The following is a 21,379-nucleotide window of genomic DNA, read 5'->3' on the forward strand; positions in this document are numbered from 1 at the left end:
TCTGTCAAAAATGGCTTTGATGTCAAGGACAGTCAATCTCTCCTGACCCCCGGAATTCAGCTCTTTTGTCCAGGTTTGAGCCATGCTGTAATGAGGTCAGGAGCTGAATGGTGGTGGCAGATCACAAATTAGGCACATTATTGCAAATCAAGTGCTTCTTGACAGCACTAATAACACCTTCCCACTGACGACTGAGAGTAGATTGATGTGTGGTAATTGGTCAGGTTTGACTTGTCCTGCTCTTTTTGTATAGGATATACCTGGGCAATTTTCCACATTATTGGATAAATGCACATGTTCTAGTTGTACTGAACAGTGTGGCTAGGGGTGCATCAAGTTCTGGAAAACATATTCAATATTATTGCAAGAATATTGTCAGTGCATACAACTTTTGCAATATTCAGTGCTTCCAGCTTCTTGATATCATGTGGAATGAATCAAACTGGTTGGAGATTAGCATCAGTGATGCTAGAGAAGTTTGGAGGAGGCCGAGATGGGTCATCTACTGACCACTTCTGTCTGGAGATTATTGCAAATGCTTCAGCCTTATCTTTGCACTGATGAACTGGGCTCCCCCACCATAAAGGATGTTGAGCTTTTTCATCTGTTCAGTTGTTCCATTGTCCACTATTCATGACTGAATGCAGTTTGGCCTTCAGAGCTTTGATTTGATCCATTGGTTAGCTCCGTCTATCATTTGCGGCTTTTGCTGTTTGGCATGCAACTAGTCCTGTTTTGTAGCTTCACAAGTAGACAACTCAGTTTTAGGAATGCCTGGTACTGCTCCTGGGAACAGCCTCCTGCACACTTCATTGAACCATGGACAATCCCAACTTGATTGTCATGGCAGAGTGGAGGATATTCCAGACCATTAGATTATGGATTGTGCTGGAATACAATTCTGCTGCTGATGGTCCACAGTACCTCATACGTGTTCAGTTTTGAGTTGATAGCTCTGTTTGAAGTCTGCCCCATTTTGCACAGTGATAACATCGCACAAGTCAATGGAAGGTATTATTAACTTTAAGATGAGACTTGGACTGCACAATAGCTGTCTGTGGTCACTCTTGCTGGTACTGTCAATCTGCAAATGGCAAATTGGTGAGGATAAGGTCAAGCATGATTTTCCCTCTTGTTGTTTCTCTCACTATCTGTGGCAGACCCAGACTAGCAGCTATGTATCCTTTAGGATCCGAACACCTCTAACAGTATTACTGCTGCTAAGCCACTCTTGGTGGACACTGAAGTCTTCCACACAGAGTACACTCTGACCTCTTGCCACCCTCATTGTATCCTCTAAGTGGTATTGAACAAGGAGGAGCACCGATTCCTCAGCTGAGGAGAAGGTGGTATGTGGTCTTCAGCGGTAAGTTTCTTTGCCCATTTTTCACCTAATGAGACTTTATGGGGTCCCAAGGACAACTCATTCCTGGCTGCATAAAACTGTGCTGTCAATTCTGTAGTACTGTCCTGCCAGTGAGATTGCCCGATGGTATTTTCTAAGAATGGTATAATTCCATGAGTATGACTATGATATGTTATTGCTTGATTAGTCTGTGAAACATCTCTCCCAATTTTGGCACTAGTCTCCATATTTGGTAAAGACAACTTTTAATGTAGGGTTGCTTACCATTGTTACAATGCTTACCATTGTCACTTCCAATACTTAGGTCAACGCTCGGAGATCTGTCTGGTATCATGCCTTTATTTAAGAGTCAATCACATCACTGAGGGTTTGGAGCCACACATAGGTCCAACAAGGCAAGGATGGTAGTTGCAAATTACTGCTGATACTAGAATCTGTACTGAAACAAAAGATGCTGCAGATCACAATAGATCAGACAGCATCCATGCAGAGACAGCATGATAATGTTTTGAATCTAGATGACATTAACTTGCTCTCTCTCATGGATGTTGTCTGACCCACTGTGATCCCAGCTTTTGTTATTTTCAGTAAGGATTGTAATTTTCCTTCCCTGAAGGATATTACTGAACCAGGTGGAATTTTACAATACTTGTTTCAAAGTCATTGTTAGATTTTTAATTCCAGTTTTTTTCGTGATTTCAAATCATCTGAGTGATGGGATTCAAACTCAAGTCCCAGGAACACTGCTGTGAATAAATTAATAGTCCAGTGATTTACCACTATGCCATCACCTTGCCCATCCTGTGCTTCAGTGCAGGTGTCCTCATTGAAATTTGCCTGCTTTTACAGCTACAACTAGAATATCAGAGTAAGACAATAATTACAGCACAGAGCAGTGAAGGTGATTTTGCTGGTGAACATTTATGCATTTGGCTCCTTCCAGGATGAAGCTGAAATAATTTGCAAACTTGCAGTGTGTCATCTACTGAAAGGATGGTCTCTGTACATTACAACTAACCACATTTCATTTGCTTGTCAGAAGCAAACTGGTAAAATAATGAAGTGGCTTCACTAAGATTGCATGCTTGGGGTATCAAACTGTGCTTACATTGCTTTGTGGATGCTACTGTATTAACAATGCCCCATGCAACCACTCCGGAAATTGCATTGCCTTAGCATACATAGACTCTTGTAGGTTAATTCTTGTTATCTTGCAAATACTTAGTATCCTGCCTTTCTTTTGCTTCATTTTACTCTGAAATCTCTAATCAACTCACAATCCAAACACACAATGTTTACTGGGCCACAAGTGCAATCAGCTGACTACTACCTTGTCGGTGACTCTGATTCATATTTGATGCACATGTGCACTGCTGGACATTCAGAATCTAGACAGCCATGTGAAATGTGGCAGAGTAGACCCTTGGTCTGTTGAAATAATGCTCCCATTGTCTGGGACTTTTGCCCGAAATGTTGATTTTCCTGCTCCTCAGATGCTGCCTGACCTGTTATGCTTTTCCAGCACCACTGTAATCTCCTCTGGAGGAACCCTGTACACCCGGCTCGGCAGATGACAAGACTTATTGTGGTTGCTGCATAAGGCACAACCTTTCCCCTATAAAGAGACAGCTCTCTCCTCCAGCTACTGTATTCACTAAAACCATCAAACAAAAGCAAACATGAAATGGATCAAGAACGAGACAATGAGGAGGATGAGTAAAAAGAAAGAGAGGGTGAAGGGAGGGAGCTACCTGGACACCTTCTAACTGGGTGGACTATTTGTGAAGAACTCATAAAAATGTACAGAAGTTCAGTTAGAGTCATAGAATCATAGAGATGTTCAGACAACTCATCCATGTCGCCCAGAAACCCTACCCTAATCTAGCTCCGTTTGCAAGCACTAGGTACACATTCCTCTAACCCTTCCTATTCATATACCCATCCAGATGCTTTTAAATTTTGCAATTGTACCAGCTTTCCTCTGGCAGTTTATTCTATACGCGCGCCATCCTTTGCGTGTAAACATTGTCCCTTAGGTCCCTTTTAAATCTTTCCTTTCTCACCTTAAATTTATGCCATCTAGTTCTGGACTCTCCCACCCCAGGGAAAATACCTTGTCTATTTACCCTATCTATGCCCCTCATGATTTTATAAACCTCTATAAAGTCACCCCTCAGCCTCTGATGCTCCAGGAAAATAGCCCAAGCCTGTTCAGCCTCTCCCTATAGCTCAAACCATCCAACCCTGACAATACCCTATCAAGTTTCACAACATCCTTCCAATAGGAGGGAAACCAGACTTGCCAACAATATTCCAAATATGGCCTAGCCAATGTCACGTACAGCCGCAATATGACCTCCCAACTCCGATACTCAATGCTCTGACCAATAAAAGGAAAGCATAATAAATGCCTTCTTCACTAACTTATCTACCTGAGATTTCACTTTCAAGGAACTATGAACCTGCATTCCAAGGTCTCTTTGTTCAGCAACACTCCCAAGGACCTTACCATTAAGTATGTGAGTTTTGTCTTGATTTGCCATTCCAAAATGCAGCACCTCACATTTATCTAAATTAAACTCAATCTGCCACACCTTTGCCCATTGGCCCAGCTAACCAAGATCCCATTATACTCTGAGGTAACTTTCTTGGCTGCCCACTATACCTCCAGTTTTGGTGTCATCTGCAAACTTACTAACAATACCTATGTTCTGCATTTTGATTAGTACAGTCTATTTACAACTGATAGTAATTTTGCTTATTAGGTAGGCCTAACGCAGACTTGGAGAAAAACAGGCAAACCACGAGAGCTACTGGAAGCTAGAGATCTTAGCATGGAACAACATTTTAAAGCATTGTGAACAAATTTTATTACAATCTTTATTTAAAAAGAGCCAATACAGCAAAACCAGAGTGTATGGCATAGTTTAGGGATATGAAACTATTGCTAGGAAAATGACTCGAGGCACTGAGATTATTTCAACAGAAGCAGAAATGGAAAAGAGGTTTAGTAGCTGTTTTCAAAATGATGAAGCAATTGGCAAAGTGAATTAAGTCAACTTTGTCTTAGGGAATGGGAAGGGGAGACAATGATGAAGAGATTAGGGGCTTGATATTACAGGCCAATTACTAGTAAATAAAGGTTATAAATAAAGTGGATGACCTTCCCAACAGGTTCTTGCTTCCCCCCGAACCGTTTCCCATCTGCGCTCTGACCTTGGTCTTTATTGTCCAATTCATTGCCGCATAAGTGTCTCATTCTGCTCCTTACACTATTTTACATGCAGCAAGGAAAAGCAGACAGCAGACTACAGTCAGGTACTAAGGATCATCTGTGTCCATGGAAGGCACCCACATTATGACCATATTCCCACTTTCACCCCTGCCCTTGGCTTCTAAAGCCAAGGTTCCCATGCCTTTCCACTGCCCCAACTCCTTGCTCAATGGGATTTGCCATTCAAATTCCTAGACATACCTCTTAGGCCAGGCTCCACCTATCTTCTTTTGGGGGATTTCCTTCATCTCAGCAGTGACCACTTATGCGACAGTTATGACAAAAGTGCCAGCTTGCAGCTCCTTGGGCTGGAACTTTCTCCCACACTGGGCTCAAATCCTACTATTTGTAGCATAACAGTCGGAATTTTGGTGGGTGGGCTGGCAACTGGCTTTTTAGTCAGGCGGATGAAAGTTTGGGGAATCTAGCATCTCATGGAACCCAGTTCAAAATGGCCCAAATACTGCAGATTTTAAACTTTTTTTTCAAACATTTAGTTCATGGGAGGAGTTGCATATTCATGACTTATACAACTTGCAAGATGCTGAGGGAGAGGGGGAAGCAGCTCAACAGGGTAGTTTGGGAAAGATTCTTCCAGTCATGGGACAATCCAGAACTAGGGTAAGTACTTATACAATAAGGTGGCATGCAATTAGTGTATGTCTGGAATTCTCTACCCCAGAAAGTTGTGGAGGCTGCATCACGGAAAGTACTTAAAAAGGAGGTACATAATTTTTTCTTGAAATATCAAGACATTCAAGGCTGTAATGAGCTTACACAAAAGAGATGAGATGTAAAGCAGATCAGCCAACATTTTGTGGAATGAAAGGGCAGGCTTGAGAAACTAAATGGCCTTCTCATCCCCCTACTTCTAATGTTGTTATGCCCTTATCTGAACAGGAGAAATTGATGAGCTGGAAAGGACCCAACAGAACTTGAAGCTTGCCAATATCAAAGCTTAAAAATGTGTTGCTGGAAAACGCAGCAGGTCGGGCAGCATCAAAGGAACAGGAGAATCGATGTTTCGGGCATAAGCCCTTCTTCAGGAATGAGGAGGGTGTGCCAAGCAGGCTAAGATAAAAGGTAGGGAGGAGGGACTTGGGGGAGGGGCATTGGGAATACGATAGGTGGACGGAGGTTAAGGTGAGGGTGACAGGCCAGAGACAGGGTGGGGGCAGAGAGGTCGGGAAGAAGATTGTGGGAAGAAGAAGGCGGTGCTGAGTCTGAGGGTTGGGACTGAGAAAAGGTGGGGGGGAGGGGAAATGAGAAAGCTGGAGAAATTGGCATTCATCCCTTGTGGTTGGAGGGTTCCTAGGCGCAAGTTGAGACGCTCTTCCTCCAGGCATCATGTTGCCATGGTCTGGCGATGGAGAAGGCCAAGGACCTGCATGTCCTTGGCAGAGTGGGAGGGGGAGTTAAAGTGTTCAGCTACGGGGCGGTTGGGTTGGTTGGTGCGGGTGTCCCAGAGGTGTTCTCTGAAACGTTCCGCAAGTAGGCGGCCTGTCTCCCCAATGTAGAGGAGGCCACATCGGGTGCAGCGGATGCAGTAAATGATGTGTGTGGAGGTGCAGGTGAATTTGTGGCGGATATGGAAGGATCCCTTGGGGCCTTGGAGGGAAGTGAGGGGGGAGGTGTGGGCGCAAGTTTTGCAATTCTTGCGGTTGCAGGGGAAGGTGCCGGGAGTGGATGTTGGGTTGGTGGGGGTTGTGGATCTGACGAGGGAGTCGCAGAGGGAGTGGTCTTTCCGGAATGCTGATAGGGGTGGGGAGGGAAATATATCCCTGGTGGCGGGGTCTGTTTGGAGGTGGTGGAAATGACAAAGGATGATACGATGTATCTGGAGGTTGGTGGGGTGGTAGGTGAAGACCAGTGGGGTTCTGTCCTAGTGGTGATTGGAGGGGCGGGGTTCAAGGACGGAGGAGCTGGAAGAGGAGGAGATGCGGTGGAGAGCATTGTCAACCACGTCTGAGGGGAAATTGCGGTCTTTGAAGAAGGAGGCCATCTGGGTTGTTCGGTATTGGAATTGGTCCTCCTGGGAGCAGATGCGGTGAGGGCAAAGGAATTGGGAATATGGGATGGCGTTTTTACAGGGGGCAGGGTGGGAGGAAGTGTAATTTCGGTAGCTGTGGGAGTCAGTTGGTTTATTGTAAATGCCCGTGTTGAGTCGGTCGTCCGAGATAGAAATGGAGAGGTCTAGGAAGGGGAGGGAGGAGTCTGAGATGGTCCAGGTAAATTTGAGTAAAGTGGATGAACTGTTCAACCTCCTCGTGGGACCATGAAGTAGTGCCGATACAGGGGGGTGGTGCCAATGTAGCTGCGGAAGATGGACTGTTCCACATATCCTATGAAGAGGCAGGCATAGCAGGGGCCCATGCGGGTGCCCATGGCTACTCCTTTGGTTTGGAGGAAGTGGGAGGATTGGAAAGAGAAGTTGTTCAGAGTGAGGACCAGTTCAGTCAGTCGAAGGAGATGTCAGTGGAAGGGCACTGGTTGGTTCAGCGGGAAAGGAAGAAGCGGAGGGCTTTGAGGCCTTCGTGATGGGGGGTGGAGGTGTACAGGGACTGGATGTCCATGGTGAAGATAAGGCGTTGGGGGACGGGGAAGCGAAAATCATGGAGGAGGTGGAGGGTGTGGGTGGTGTCCCGAACAAAGATGGGGAGTTCTTGGACTAAGGGGGACAGGAGCGTGTCAAGGTATGCAGAAATGAGTTTGGTGGGGCAGGAGCAGGCTGAGACAATGGGTCGGCCGGGGCAGTCAGGTTTGTGGATTTTGGGCAGGAGGTAGAAACGGGCCGTGAGGGGCTGTAGGACTATGAGGTTGGAGGCGGTGGATGGGAGATCCCCTGAGATGATGAGGTTATTGTGGTGGGAGGTGGGTCATGGTCAAGGGGACAGTAGAAGGAGGTGTCCATGAGCTGGCGTTTAGCCTCAGCAATATAAAGATCAGTGCGCCAAACTACCATCACGTGTCCCTTGTCTGCCGGTTTGATGGTGAGGTTGGAGTTGGAGCGGCGGGAATGGAGGGCTGCACGGTGCGAGAGTGAGAGGTTGGAGTGGGTGAGAGGGGTGGACAGGTTGAGGTGGTCAATGTTGCGGTGGAAGTTGGCTATGAAGAGACCGAGGGCGGGTAAGAGGCCAGCATGGGGTGTCCAGGTGGATGGGGTGTGTTGGAGGTGGGAGAAGGGGTCGTCAGAGGGTGGGCGGGAGTCCTGGTTGAAGAAGTAGGCACGGAGGCGAAGGCGGCGGAAGAAATGCTCGATCAAGGTAAGTATCATGATTAAACACTACTTTCACTCTTTCTCCATCTATATAATCTCCTATTCAAGGCTTGAAAAAATGCAGAGATAAAACCTAGGCACCACAAGGGAAAAAATACTCTCCAAAGTAGCTCTTCAATCCTCTTAGCCAATTGAAACCAGTCTAGGTGCTCACATGAGCCCAGCATTACCCAAAAAAACACTTACATTCAACGTAATGTAATCTTTGTCCCAGTTGATTAATATTTTCAATGCTTTTTTCTGTACTCCTTTACACAGTATGAAAATTAACACCCAAATGCAGGAAACCCAAGAAATAGTATCTGGCATCCTGACGCAGCTGTAACAAGAAATGGGAGCAAAATCATTTGGACCTAAACCCATGATATATAAAGTTTCAGGTCAGCAGTAATAACAAAAGCAAGAAACAGATAAGTACACATTGGAGTCTACATTGTCCTCCGGAACCTCCATATTGCCATATGGCAATGCTGATGGTTTTGAACTAAACTTATATGCACTGCAGCCTCTTACCAATTTTCACCACTATGTGAATTTTAATGACTGAACGGAAGGCTTTTGTTTGTATTAGTCTGACCAAAACCAACCTCTGACCACATTCTATATACACTGTATCTTGGAACCAAACTATAAATTAGTCACCAGCTGAAATTTAATTACATTTTCAGTAAAACAAAAATCCTTTATTCTTCTTTTCTCAATTTAAAGAATAGTTAAGAAAGAATTCTTAAAGAATTTAAGACACAATTTAAAGAATAGTTTTCTGATTTGGTGCTTCTAGTTTAAAGTATAACTCAGGAATTCAGATGTGTGCTGTACATGAAACAAATATAGAAAATTCTGGAAACACTCAGTGGGCCTGGCAGTATCTGAGAAGACAGCAATGGAGTTAGTATGGTAGGTCAATGACCTTTCCTCACAACTGCTAGTCATCAACATCAAATATTAAATTGTCCAACATAGTGCCTTGATTTGCTGAATGTTTCCAGCTTTTCTGGGTTTATTTTTCAGATTTTCAGTATGTGCTGCATTTTGATTTTGCACATAATTTTCCAGTTATTAGTCATACAATCCTTAATTGTGCAACACAAGCCCCAAATTCTTATGTATTCCCAACGGTGAGACAAATGTTGCAACTGCAAAATTTGGAAATGACCCCTTTAGAGTCAAATATAGCAAGGAAAGAACTCACTTAAGTTTGAATCCACATTATATACCACCTTTGATCTCAGTTTCATTTGCAGGCAACACCAGTGAAATCTTGATGATCTAAAGTAAACATTCCTGTCACTTGTGACAATCCTAAATTTTCCAAAAACAATCTGAACTTTTTATTCATTCTGATGTTTTTCCTGGACTGCATTTTCACCATACTTACTGCTAAGACACTCCAATGAAAATAAACTGAGATTTGGAAACCTCAACCTCGTCATTGGTTGCATGTTTCACTATTTTTCAGTCACCACAATCAATACTGAAAGAAGTGCAGATACAGCGCTAAAAGCATTACTGTTTCTTTGGATTTCAGGTTTAATAATACTAGCTAGTTTCAACATAAAGTTCATGAGTCTTCCAAATATTTTGTACATTTAGGATTAGCATTAATCTGGGAATTGTGATAATTGCAATTCAGTCCTGACATCACTGCTTTCACAATTCTGAATTAATTTATTCAATGTTAATGTTAAACTACTTTGAAGAAAACTCTTCACAGGTTGGCCTCTAACTATAGTCATTGAAATTTCTTTGAAATGCCTTTGCTCCACCAAAGTACCTAACAAAAAAGCAACAGAAATATTATTTGCATAAATATATTTTCAGCTCAACTTTGAGTGAAGCTGCAATGTTGGAACATGAGGGAAACTTCCAGGAAACTTCTCCAAGGAAACTTCCAGCAAGACTCTTGACAGATGAGAGCCAGCTGAAATTGAAAAATGGGATCAGGTATCAGCACATCTGGCGTGGTCGGGATGGGTTGCGTCTGTCATTGGCCTGGAATATGGATGCTGTCCTGCTGAACAATGTGTCCAAAAGTGCAGCAGTCTTACAATAAATGAACGGTCAAATATTTATTGTGTCACCGTCAGTGGCAAGCTATTTCTCAAGTAACTGTCCTTCAGCAGTCAAACTGAGAAGCAAAAATGCTATGGCGATTGAAATTAATGTGAACAAATCGGATTGATCTCCACATCAGAGAGAAACACAAATGATCCATTATTATAAAAAGCATATTTGTAAAGTAAAATCAAAAAAAAATTAACATGTCTGAGAGACCTTCCGATTCTGGGAAGTTCATGAAGCTAAGGTGATATTCTGGAGGACACTTCCATTCAATAGGTTAGTCTGTGGTGACCAATCTTTAATCCCCACAAATTATTTAGCATGTCTGCTTATTTACCATCTGCCTAGAAAACAAGATCTCAAGAAAATATCACACTATTCAAATAATAAAGAAAATACTTATATCAAAAGTACTGGCATCACAATGGAAGCCTTTTGGTGCAGTGTTGATATCCTTAGCTCCAAGTGCAAGTCCCACTCCACGATTTGATGACCTAGGAACATGCATTCAGAACAAGGCTAAACAGGTTGTATATTCAACCTGTAAACTCTTCTCACATATTTCAATTTCAGGAAGTAACTGCAGGTCAGCCATGTGATGGAAAGAAATTGGAGCCCCCTCCCATAACAACCCATTCAACTTGCATGCAAATGTGTATGTTGCCGTAACAAGTCAGGCTCCTCATGAAGCCAGTTAGCTTTGTTAATCGATGTGGGACACATCAATCCCTTTCCAGGTGAGGTGGATTTGGGTCCCGCCTCCTTGCCCTACTACTCTACATTTCAATGAGATCATGCCTGAGTTAATAATCTCCAACTTCATTTTTTCCATTACCTCTATATTAAAGAATTCCACAGATTCACCACCTTCAGAGAGACAAAATTCCTTCTTATCTCTGTCTTAAATGGTTGACTATTTATTTTGAAATTCTGCCCTCTGGTCAGAGACTGTCCCACAAGGGGACACAACCTCTTTGCATCTACCCTATCAAGAACCCTAAGATGTCTGTTTCAATAAGGTCTGCTCTCATTCTTCTAAATTCCAATGAGTGTAAGTCCAACCTAATTGAAAAATTCTCATTGAAAAAAATCACTCCATACCCAGGATCAACAGAGAACCTTTGCTGGACTGCCTCCAATGCCAATATATCTCTCCTTAGATTAGAGGATCAGAACTGTTCATCGTATTCTAGCTGCTCCGTGATCCACATTTTCTATCATTTTAGCAAGACCTCCTCATTTTTATATTCCATTCCTTTCAAAATAAAGGTTAGCATTCCAATTGGCTTCACTTTTACCCACTGAATTTAGATGGTAGCTTTCTATGATTTATGCAATAGGATTCCCCAAATCCTTCTGTGCAATAGCTGTCCGCAGTCTTTCTCCATTTAAATAATATTCAGCTCATCTATTCTTCCTGCGAATAACCTCACATTTTCCCACATCTGCCAAGATTCTGCACACTCACTGAACCTGTCTATATCACTCTGTATATTCTGTTCTCCCCTTTGCTGCAGCTCTCCTCTATTCTATCCATAAGGTTTTTGGGTGTAACTTCCTTCCTGTGACCTGGCATTGCTTCCAGGTCACCAGGTCACATGGACCAATATTTTCTATTATCCAAAAAAGTACAATTGATTCCTTTACAATTGATGCAAACCCTCAGAAGTCCTTTTCAAACAGTTTTAAAAACAAATACAGATTCTACATAAGTTTTAAAGGCATTACAAATATTCCTTATAGTACTCCTTCCAGACCAAAACTTATCACAAGAGAGAAAGTTTGATAGACAATGTAAAATATTAGCTTCTAGGATTATCCACTTTTGTGAGGTATACTGAACTCTAAAATATACTTGGACTGAAAGTAATTTGCTTATAAAGAGACCTTTCTTTATAAGCGTTAAGAGTTTCACAGAATTCATTCAGAATGAAAATGTAATTTAGTGATACCCCTAAATCACATGTAACTCCATTTCTCCCTTCTCCAGATACATTTGACGTAAGAGATAACTTTACTGGATTTATTCTCATGAAGATTTCTTTATTCATCTCAAAATAACTGTTCTGAAAGAGATTCTGTTACAAATTCATTGATTTTCCTTTACGTGAAATTACGAACCCTTAGCAAGAGGGTCTTTTATATTTTGAAAACCCTATTAGTCATTGGTACTCACCAAACCTCTTGTAACCCATAGAATGCACTTCCTCTTCTTCACTGTAGTCGTCTGTTAGAACAAATAGTTCAATTAGTGAAACAAATTGGAGCATGGAATTAACAAATACTAATAGAAGAAAGTAAAGACTAGACTCCTATATTCTACATCAAATTATTAACTATCATTATCAACTTGTTCACGTTGTGTGCATCCTTATTAGGAAAAGCCATAATCTTCATCCATATTCCCTCACATCTTAAATTAATAGGGGTTGACTTTTCCATCACAATATATTTTACATTAAAAAACACCAGTCTTCTTTACCTATTGTACTGGCTTATTTTAAAGTAGTGTTTCCAGATTTGCCTTTTCTATACGTTTATAGTATTAAAAATGCTTTTACGAGGTCATATTTCAATTTCTCCTTTTAAGGTTACAAACTTAAATTCCTCAATCTTTCATACCAGGATTGCCTTATGGGGTTGCTCTCTGAAATGCCTCCATATTTTCACTTTCTGCCCTGTGCCTTAATGACAAGACCTTCATGCAATATGTTTTTCGTGTCTTCTGTTTTAACAATGACTTTAATTCATAAGCTAGCTGCGATACAGTGCCACATTACAGCCTTGAAATGAAGTAAGGAAAAAAAGAAAGGAATTCCAAAGGTGAGGTGAGGGTGACTGTCCTCGACATCAAGACAGCAACAAAACACCCTACCAGAAACTGGAGAGAACTCACCAGTGGTTATAGTAATTTATACAGGAAAACACAAAGGAAAATAATTATGTTGCTGGAGATAATCATTTCATCCCTTCGGACATTAATGCAGAAGTCCCTCACGGTACTGTCCTGAGCCCAATCCTTTTCAGTTATTTCATCACTAACCATAGCTCCATCATAAGGTGGGAAAGTTCACTGACAACTGCACAAAGTTCAGTACCAACTCCTCAGATGCTGATACCTTGTCCACCATCTGCCAGTCAATGCCTAGATCTATCAAGAGAAATTCGAACCACTTCCACTTGTCGTTCAACAGTATCACCATTACTGAATTTTCCATTATTAATATCCTGAGGTTGACCTCTGGACCACCCATATTAACAATGTATCGATAGAGCAGGTCAGAGGTTGAGAATTCTTCAATGAGTAACTTACCTCCTGATTGTTTGACCCCTGAGCAGTCAGGACTGTGATGAAATATTCTCCATTTCCCTGGATGAATGCAGTTCTAAAAATACTCAAAAAGCTCAACGTCATCCTGATAAGCAACCTCCTTGATCAACACTCCATCCACGATCGTAAAAATTATCTCTACAAGTGTGTGCTGCAGTAGCAGCAGCATGCCAAATATGAAATGCACAGCAGGAACTTACCAAAGGTCCTTTTGACAGCGCCAGCCAAAAGCATGACCTCTATGACTGAAAATAATGTATGCAGTTGCCCTATGGAAAACTAGTTAAAAAGTGTGGTGCTGGAAAAGGACAGCAGGTCAGGCAGCATCCGAGAATCAGGAACATAAGCCCTTCATCAGGAATGTGTGTGTGTGTGTGTGTGTGTGTGTGTGTGGCGGGTTGGGGGGGGAGGTTGCTTGGAAGGCGATAGGTAGATGCTCTGACCTATCACCATTCCCCCCCCCACCACATCTGCTTCTACCTATTGCCTTCCAAGCTACCTTCCCCCCAAGCCCCAAGCCCCTCCTATTTTATCTCTCAGCCCACTTCCCACCCCTCCCAACATTACTGATGAAGGGCTTATGCCCAGAATGTCGATTCTCCTGACCTGCTGTGCTTTTCCAGCACCACACTTTTCAATTCTGATCTCCAGCATTTGCAGTCCTCACTTTCTCCTGTGGAAAACTAGAACCTCCAAATTCCCCTGTAAGTCACACACTATGCAGACTTAGAAATACTGTATACTACTGTTCTTTACATAAATCCTGTATAGCTCTCTCACTGGATCAAAATCCTGGAACTGATTTCCTAAAAACGATAGAGATGTACAGCACAGAAACAGAGTCTTCAGTCCAACTCATCCATGCTGACCAGATATCCCAACTCAATCTAGTCCCAACTGCCATCACCTGGCCCATATCCCTATAAACCCTTCCTATTCATATACCCATCCAGATGCCTTTTAAATATTGCAATTGCACTAGCCTCCATCACTTCCTTTGGCAGCCTATTCCACACATGCACCACCCTCTGCGTGAAAAAGTTGCTTCTTCAGTCCCTTTCACATCTTTCTCCTCTCACCCTAAACCTATGCCCTCTGGTTCTGGACTCCCCCATCCCAGGGAAAATAGTTTGTCTATTTGTCCTATCCATGCCCCTCATGATTTTATAAACCTCTATAAGGTCACCAATGCTCCAGCTCAAATCCTCCAACCCTGGCAACATCCCTGTAAATCTGTTCCGAACTGTAGATGCGCCTATACCAGATAGTCTACAAGTGAATCAAGAAGGCAACCCACTATCACCTTCTCAAGGACAGTTAGAGCTGGGCAACAAATTATCCTTGCCAGCTATACCCACAAACAAATAACAAAATATTCTCAAGATCCAGGACATAATCACTACCAAGTCAAAGGAGGTGATGCTAGGAATGATTACTAAAAGCATGGTAAAAGAGGTGAGTTTTAAGAAAGGCTTTAAAGGAGGATACGAAAATTAGGATATAAGAAGAGGTATGAAATTATAGGTTGGGAACGTCAGGCATCAGTGCCTGGAAAACTGAAGAACATTCACAATGGGGAGTTAACGATTTACAGATGCCACAAACAGAGCAACAAACAGTCCTCAGAAGACTTTACAACTTGAGAGGGTCACAGAGATAAGGAGCAATGGTGCAACTGAGAAATATATTTGAAATTTGAGCTTTGAGAAATAAAGTAAGCTGTAAGCAGAGGGATGATAGATAAATGGACAACAGAATTGAAGCAGCGAAGCTTGGGATGGCCTGTAATTTATGAGAGATGTAGAATGGGCATGTTGCGAAGTTGGAAGAATAACCCAGTCTAGACATTCGGGGTATTTTTTTCACCAGTCTTCTTTACTCAAGCACATGCAAGGGAACCAAAGGACAGAACAACGTCTCTCCTCTGATACACCAAAGAACATTTAAGGTGTATCTTATAATCTTAACATTCAAGAGCAATTAGTGTTCACATGATTCGTCAGTTGCACAAATGGTTATAGCAAAGTTTGTACAATTGATAGAATATCTGTTTCTCAGTCAGAGTCTGCTCAAAACTTGCTCTTGGCTGCTTGCCTACCCTACTGGTCAGGATTCATTCTCTCCCGGTCATGCTCAGGCATGCTTGTGCTGTGCTAAGCCTTGTTGATCAGAATTTGCTTACTTCCTATGTTTGCCGAGACATGTTTGTGCTATATTAATCCTTTCAGTGGTTCAAAAGGAATAACAGAAGTCATTTCAGGTGGTCAGAAAGATAAGGATGAGAGTTTCAACAATGGAGTGAGGTTGGATGAGATGACCAATGTGATAAAAATCAAAATATGATCTCTTTGTGAAGGAAATGATAGTGGGCTGTAAACTCAATGCTGGGTCAAGTAGGATGGCAAGTGTGCAGTCTGATACAATGGACAGAAAAAGCGATTTAGTTAGTAATAATATTTAGAGTTGTAGTGCAGTTCAAAAACATTGGTCTTATTTATGTTCAACTGGAAGATTTTGCAGTTCATTGGATAAGACAGGGTAGGTGGTGCAGAGGTACAGCTGCATGTTATTGGTGGAACCTGTTATGCTGCCAGAGGTATTCAGATAAGGATAGATTCTCAAAGGAATATAGAGGTAACAGGACAAGAAACTGGTCCATTAGATGAGCATGGAATCAAGCAAATCTAGTTCTACTGGACAAGAGAAAAGAGGCATTTGAGGAAGATGGTGTGGTCATTCATATCCAAAATTGAAGTGAAGTCAAGAAGGATGAGGAATGATGGTATACCACCATCTATTAGAGGATGCCATTTGTGACTTTCATTAGAACTATTACAGACAGAAACCTGATTAGACCGATTCAAGGGTTCGGATAGATGTGGAAAAAATGAGCATTGGTTACAATACTGACAACATATTCATGGCCCTTGAACAGAAATTGTATTTGAGAAGTTAAGGGTTTCTTTCTCAGGGTTGACACCAGTAGTTTTCAAAGAAAGGTGGAGAATGCCTGAGTAAAGGGAATATTAGAACAACAAAGGGAAAACAAGGCAGTTAGTTGGTGGGAATCGATTCAAGACAGCATCAGGTGGATTCACAGACAGGTTGAGGTTGGAGAGGGAATGGAAGATGGTAAGGGCAAAATTAGAACTGGTAACACTTTCAGGGCTAGCTTGGACCTTATGACAGGTTTGGCCAGAGGAAGGGAGTTTGAGACAGAAGAAGCTGAATTGATTGTCTTCGTCTTAGGAACAAAGAGGTTGATGAGCATGCTGTTGGAGCTGAAGGGAAAGAGAATGGGTAAAGAAAGGTTTAATGAAATGGTAGTTGATGAAGAAAGATACTGGGATTTGTATTTGATGTTCAGGGTGATCCCGGACGAAGAAGCAGATTGGCAGATTACAGCATAGGCTGCAAGTGTTTGATGAAATTTAAGGAAAGGAAAACCTGCATTTAAATAGTGCTTTTTCAAACATGTCAAAGTATTTTCAGCCAATCAACTACTTTGAAGGCTAGTTACTGTGAATTGTAGGAAAGGTCAGCTATTTTGAAAATGTCAGGATCCCACCAACAGCAGTTAGTTAATGGACAAAAAATCTGCACATTTTGTGACTAAATATTGGCCAAGACACAAGTTGATAATTTCCTGCTTTTTGTCAAAATAGTGCAATGTGATGTTATGAGTCAGGCAGAGTTAGAGCTCAATTCAATGTCTCATTTGAAAAGTGGTATTGCACTAGAGTGTCAGCCATGATCAATCAGTTCTGAAGAAGAGTCATATTATTAACTCTGTTTTTTCTTCTACATATGCTACCAGAGCTGTTGATCTTCTTCTTCATTTTCTGCTTTTAGTTTAGGCTGTGACAGAGTCACGCTTTTTACTGGCACATCTATTGTAGGGAAATGTGTTGAGAAAATGAGTAGCTTAGAGGTGTTATGGTGAACTGAGAACCAATGAATAATTAGGAAGTTGGAATTGTGAAAGAATGAACGAACAAACTCTTTTCTGGGAGAATAAGTCAGGGGATGTGGCTGGTGAGGAACAAGAAGCAATCAGTCTGTGGATGAGCCATTGAAAGGCTACATTGTTTCTTGTCAAACTACGTTGAGTTTAGAAATTACTGTTGGTACTGTTAATGAATGACATACTAGTTTGTTAAACATTCATCTCCGTTAGTTTATCAAAAGTTAACACATTAAATTACGACAGAATATCACTTCTGTTAAACCAGTTCACAAAGAAATACTAAAAAAATGTTTAGTGCCGTTCATCAACATCAACCTCCTCCTCATAAGTCCTTGACTCATAGTAGTCTTTCCATGTCTATCCAATCGTTGCCAGTATTTTTCAATGTCAAAATCTTCCTTAAAGTTTCATGCCAGGAAGAGCTAATACCCTAACATTACTGAAAATAATTTCCAGGACATGGTTTCAAAATTAATTACTAAAAATGAACAGGGGAATCTACAAATAGCTCATTACATTAACTGTCACAGGGCTTTGGAATTTCATTAGAAAATATGCCTCCTGATCCATTTTGGCCTTACTTAGTGATTGTACAGCCAAAATGTAATGCCCTTCTTTGGATTCCACAAGGGAAAATGTGAACCATTCCAGTGCAAAGCTCCTGCACTGGTTATGTTTATAGAAAAAAAAACCTGCTACTGAAAGTCCACATTTACATCTAGTGCCATGAAGCCATCATTGAATATAGTGTGAATCCATGCCATGATAAAGAGGCTGAGCACACACAAATCAATGGTTGTGTTATCCAACTAGTGTCTGCGTGAGGAGCTTTGGTATCTGTTGTTCATCTACAGCAAACTGCTACCACTGTATGTTGGTAGTGAAGGAGTGAATGTTTAATGCACTTCACTGTGGCCCAGTGATCAGCTCATGATGATAAGTAGGTCAAGATGACTCCTTAATCACACATCTTATGATGAAAACTCAGAAACAGGCCCTTCGGCCCAACAAGTCCACACCAACCCTCTGAAGAGTAACCCACCCAGACCCATTCCCCTACATTTACCCCTTCACCTAACACTATGGGCAATTTAGCATGGCCAAATCACCTAACATGCACATTTTTGGACTGTGGGAGGAAACCGGAGCATCCGGAGGAAACCCACGCAGACACAGGGAGAATGTGCCTGAGGCAGGAATTGAACCCGGGCCTCTGGCGCTGTGAGGCAGCACTGCTACCCACTGTGCCACCATGCTGCCCATTAATCAACCCTCTGAAGTAATCCAGTATCTAAGCCAGGAGTGTCCAAAATTTTCAGGTCTTTCTGGCTAATGAAATCTGGAGGTATTGGTGCTGGGGTTCTTCCCTTTTACATCCACAAACATTCGAACACTTAAACCCTTAGGATGGTCCTTAATGGTGATTTAGAGTGTCGCTTACAAGTACCTACACTATTTTGGCAGCATTTTGTACAAATTGGTAATATCTAAACTTCATCACTCACCCAAGCTCACTGAGCTTCTGTAAATGGGAATTATTCCTGAAGAAAGTTTTGCACTCCATATAGTCTCCATTGTAATTCTCAATAGCTGGAATTGGAAATTCAAATGTGGTGATAGAACAGGCTAGGCCAGCATCTGTTGCAATTCCTAACTGCTCTTTTTGAAGTACAGGTACATAATCCTTTTTCTGAAATGCTCGGGACCAGCTGATTTTCGGAATTCAGAATTTTTCGAATTTCAGAATAAGTGATGGTTTGATGGTGAAATTTTTTAAAAATCTTATCAAACAGCAGATGCACTGTGAGTAAAACAGGCCCTGAAACAGAATTGAGGCCTGCCAATCTCGGCCACGCCCCCACACATCGCATCTGAGTGACACGCATCGTGGGTGTGGAGTTAAGTTAACTGTATGCATGTGAAATGACCTTGTTAATGAGAAAGAAAACTCCACGAAAAACCTTCAGATTTTGAAGCTTTTCAAATTTTGGATAAAGGGTTGTCTACCTGTACTACACAATCATCTTGCGTAGGTATATCCACAGTGATGTCAGGTCAGGAGTTCCAGGATTTGAATCCAGCAACAGTAAAGGAACAGTGGTCTTATTCTAAGATTGGATGGTGTGTGGCTTAGAGGTAAACCAGTAAGTGGTGTGTTCTCATGCATTTGCTGCTGTTGCCATTCTATTTGATAGTGCTTATGGTTTGGAAGGTGTTATTGAATGATGAATTTTGATTAATTGTCGCATTGATGAATTGTTGCATTGTGTCTGTGGAAGGTACACACTAGTGTCACTGTATATTGGTGGAGTGGGAGTGAATGTTTAAGATAGTGATGGATGTGATGCTGATTAAGTAGGCTGCTCTGGCCGGGACAATGCCAAGCTTCTTGAGCATTGTTGGAGCTACTCTAATTCAGGAAAATGGAAAATATTCTATCACATTGTGATTTGTGCCTTGTTGTTATTGGATAGGCTTTAGCAAGTCAGGAGGTGAGTTCCAAGCTTGCTACAGGTTACAGTCTAACAGGCTTATTTGGGAGCAGTGGCTTTCAGAGCACTGCTCCTTCATCAAGTGGTTGTGGTATACTCCAAAACTATCTGATGAAGGAGCAACGGTCCGAAAACTATTGCTTCCAAATAAACCTGATGTTGTGTGATTTTTAACTTTGTACACCCCAGTCCAACAGTGGCACCTCCAAGTCATGTGTGGAGTTTGCACATTCTCCCGTGTCTGTGTCTTCCCGATTCCTCCCACAATCCAAAGACGTGTAGGTTAGGTGCAAATTAGGGGCAAATATAGAGGGATAGGAGAATGGGTTTGGATGGGATACTCTTCGGAGTGTTAGTGTGGACTTGTTGGGCTGAAGGGCCTGTTTTCACACCGTAGCGATTCTATGATCAGAGAAGAAAGAATGCTGAGATTTATAGAATTGCAAGAGGCATCATCTAAGTCTCCAGGTGCTGCCCTACAGGATGCAACATCAGGCTTTCTGGTGGTTCCATGAGTGAGGAAGATAGGTCAGAGAAGTTCAGCCTTCTTTTCCCTGGAAAAAAGAAGACCGAGAGAAAAAAATGCACCCAGTAGACAGAAGGAAATTGTTGACCCTGGCAATAGAATAGTGGAAGTAGTGGAATCTCGTCCAATAACAACATTTAAAAGGCATCGGGATGGGTACATGAATAGGAAGGTTTTAGAGGGATATGGGCCAGATGCTGGTCAGGATTAATTTAGGATATCTGGCTGGCATTGACGAGTTGGACCTAAGTGTCTGTTTCCGTGCTGTACATCTCTAAGACTGTATGACTCTATAACTACGTGCTTTCAAATGCAATATTGAGTCTGAACATTACTGGGGTTGTAAATTTAAACAATACAGTTCCTGAACAGAGGTCTCACGGTTTGATGAGTAAATTCAAGTAGAATTCATCAACTCAAGGGCAGTAAGCAGGTAAGAGCGTGAGTCAAAATAAAAGTGGGGCTGCTCATGAAGGAGGTAGGACTAGTTTCTACTGGGACACTTCCAACTCGAGTCAATAGATGTTTTCCTTTGTAAAGTCTGGATAGTGCATTTACTGAAGAGAGGTTTGGGAGTCGCTGTAAGCAGCCAAATAACTTTAACACAGCTCTCGGACCACTGGCATATAATTACTACCAGATGTTCTTTTTTAAAAAAGAGAAACAAATTAAAGGACATTGCAAAACCCGGGGTCAAAATGCCTGCTCTCAGAATGTCGAGTAAACAACACGGTTGAAGGATGTGGAGAATTCAGCTTGCGAAAGGCCATTCATCATTACTCATAGGACAATTATGAATCGATAACTCCTGCAGCCCCCCCCCCCCCCAATACAGAATAAAAACATCACCGAAACCCAACAGGTCGCCGAGAAATGAGGACCCCCACAAAGTTCAGTGGGAAAAAAATAACATTGTCAAAAGACTCCTTCATGTCTGTTCGGCCATATAAACAATTTGTTGGTGTTGACAAAACCAATCACGTAACGACAGTAAGTTGATACTTAATGTTTTGAACACTGAAAACAAGTTGTGTGCAAAATCAATGAAATGAATATGTATATAACTGTATCATGTTGTTTAACAT

The 21,379-nt window shown here is 41.9% G+C and overlaps 1 protein-coding gene across 2 annotated transcripts in view; it reads right to left on the reverse strand.

Annotated features, from left to right (window-relative positions):
* The window catches only part of colec12 (collectin sub-family member 12), a 210,468-nt gene that overhangs the window by 188,456 nt on the left and 633 nt on the right, over positions 1-21,379 (reverse strand). For both annotated transcript variants that reach the window (XM_060823598.1, XM_060823594.1), the window contains one exon: positions 12,155-12,205. In XM_060823598.1, coding sequence (XP_060679581.1) covers positions 12,155-12,205 — 51 coding nt within the window. The remainder of the gene's footprint in view (positions 1-12,154; positions 12,206-21,379) is intronic.

Source organism: Hemiscyllium ocellatum, chromosome 4, assembly GCF_020745735.1.
Source record: "Hemiscyllium ocellatum isolate sHemOce1 chromosome 4, sHemOce1.pat.X.cur, whole genome shotgun sequence".
NCBI lineage: Eukaryota > Metazoa > Chordata > Chondrichthyes > Orectolobiformes > Hemiscylliidae > Hemiscyllium > Hemiscyllium ocellatum.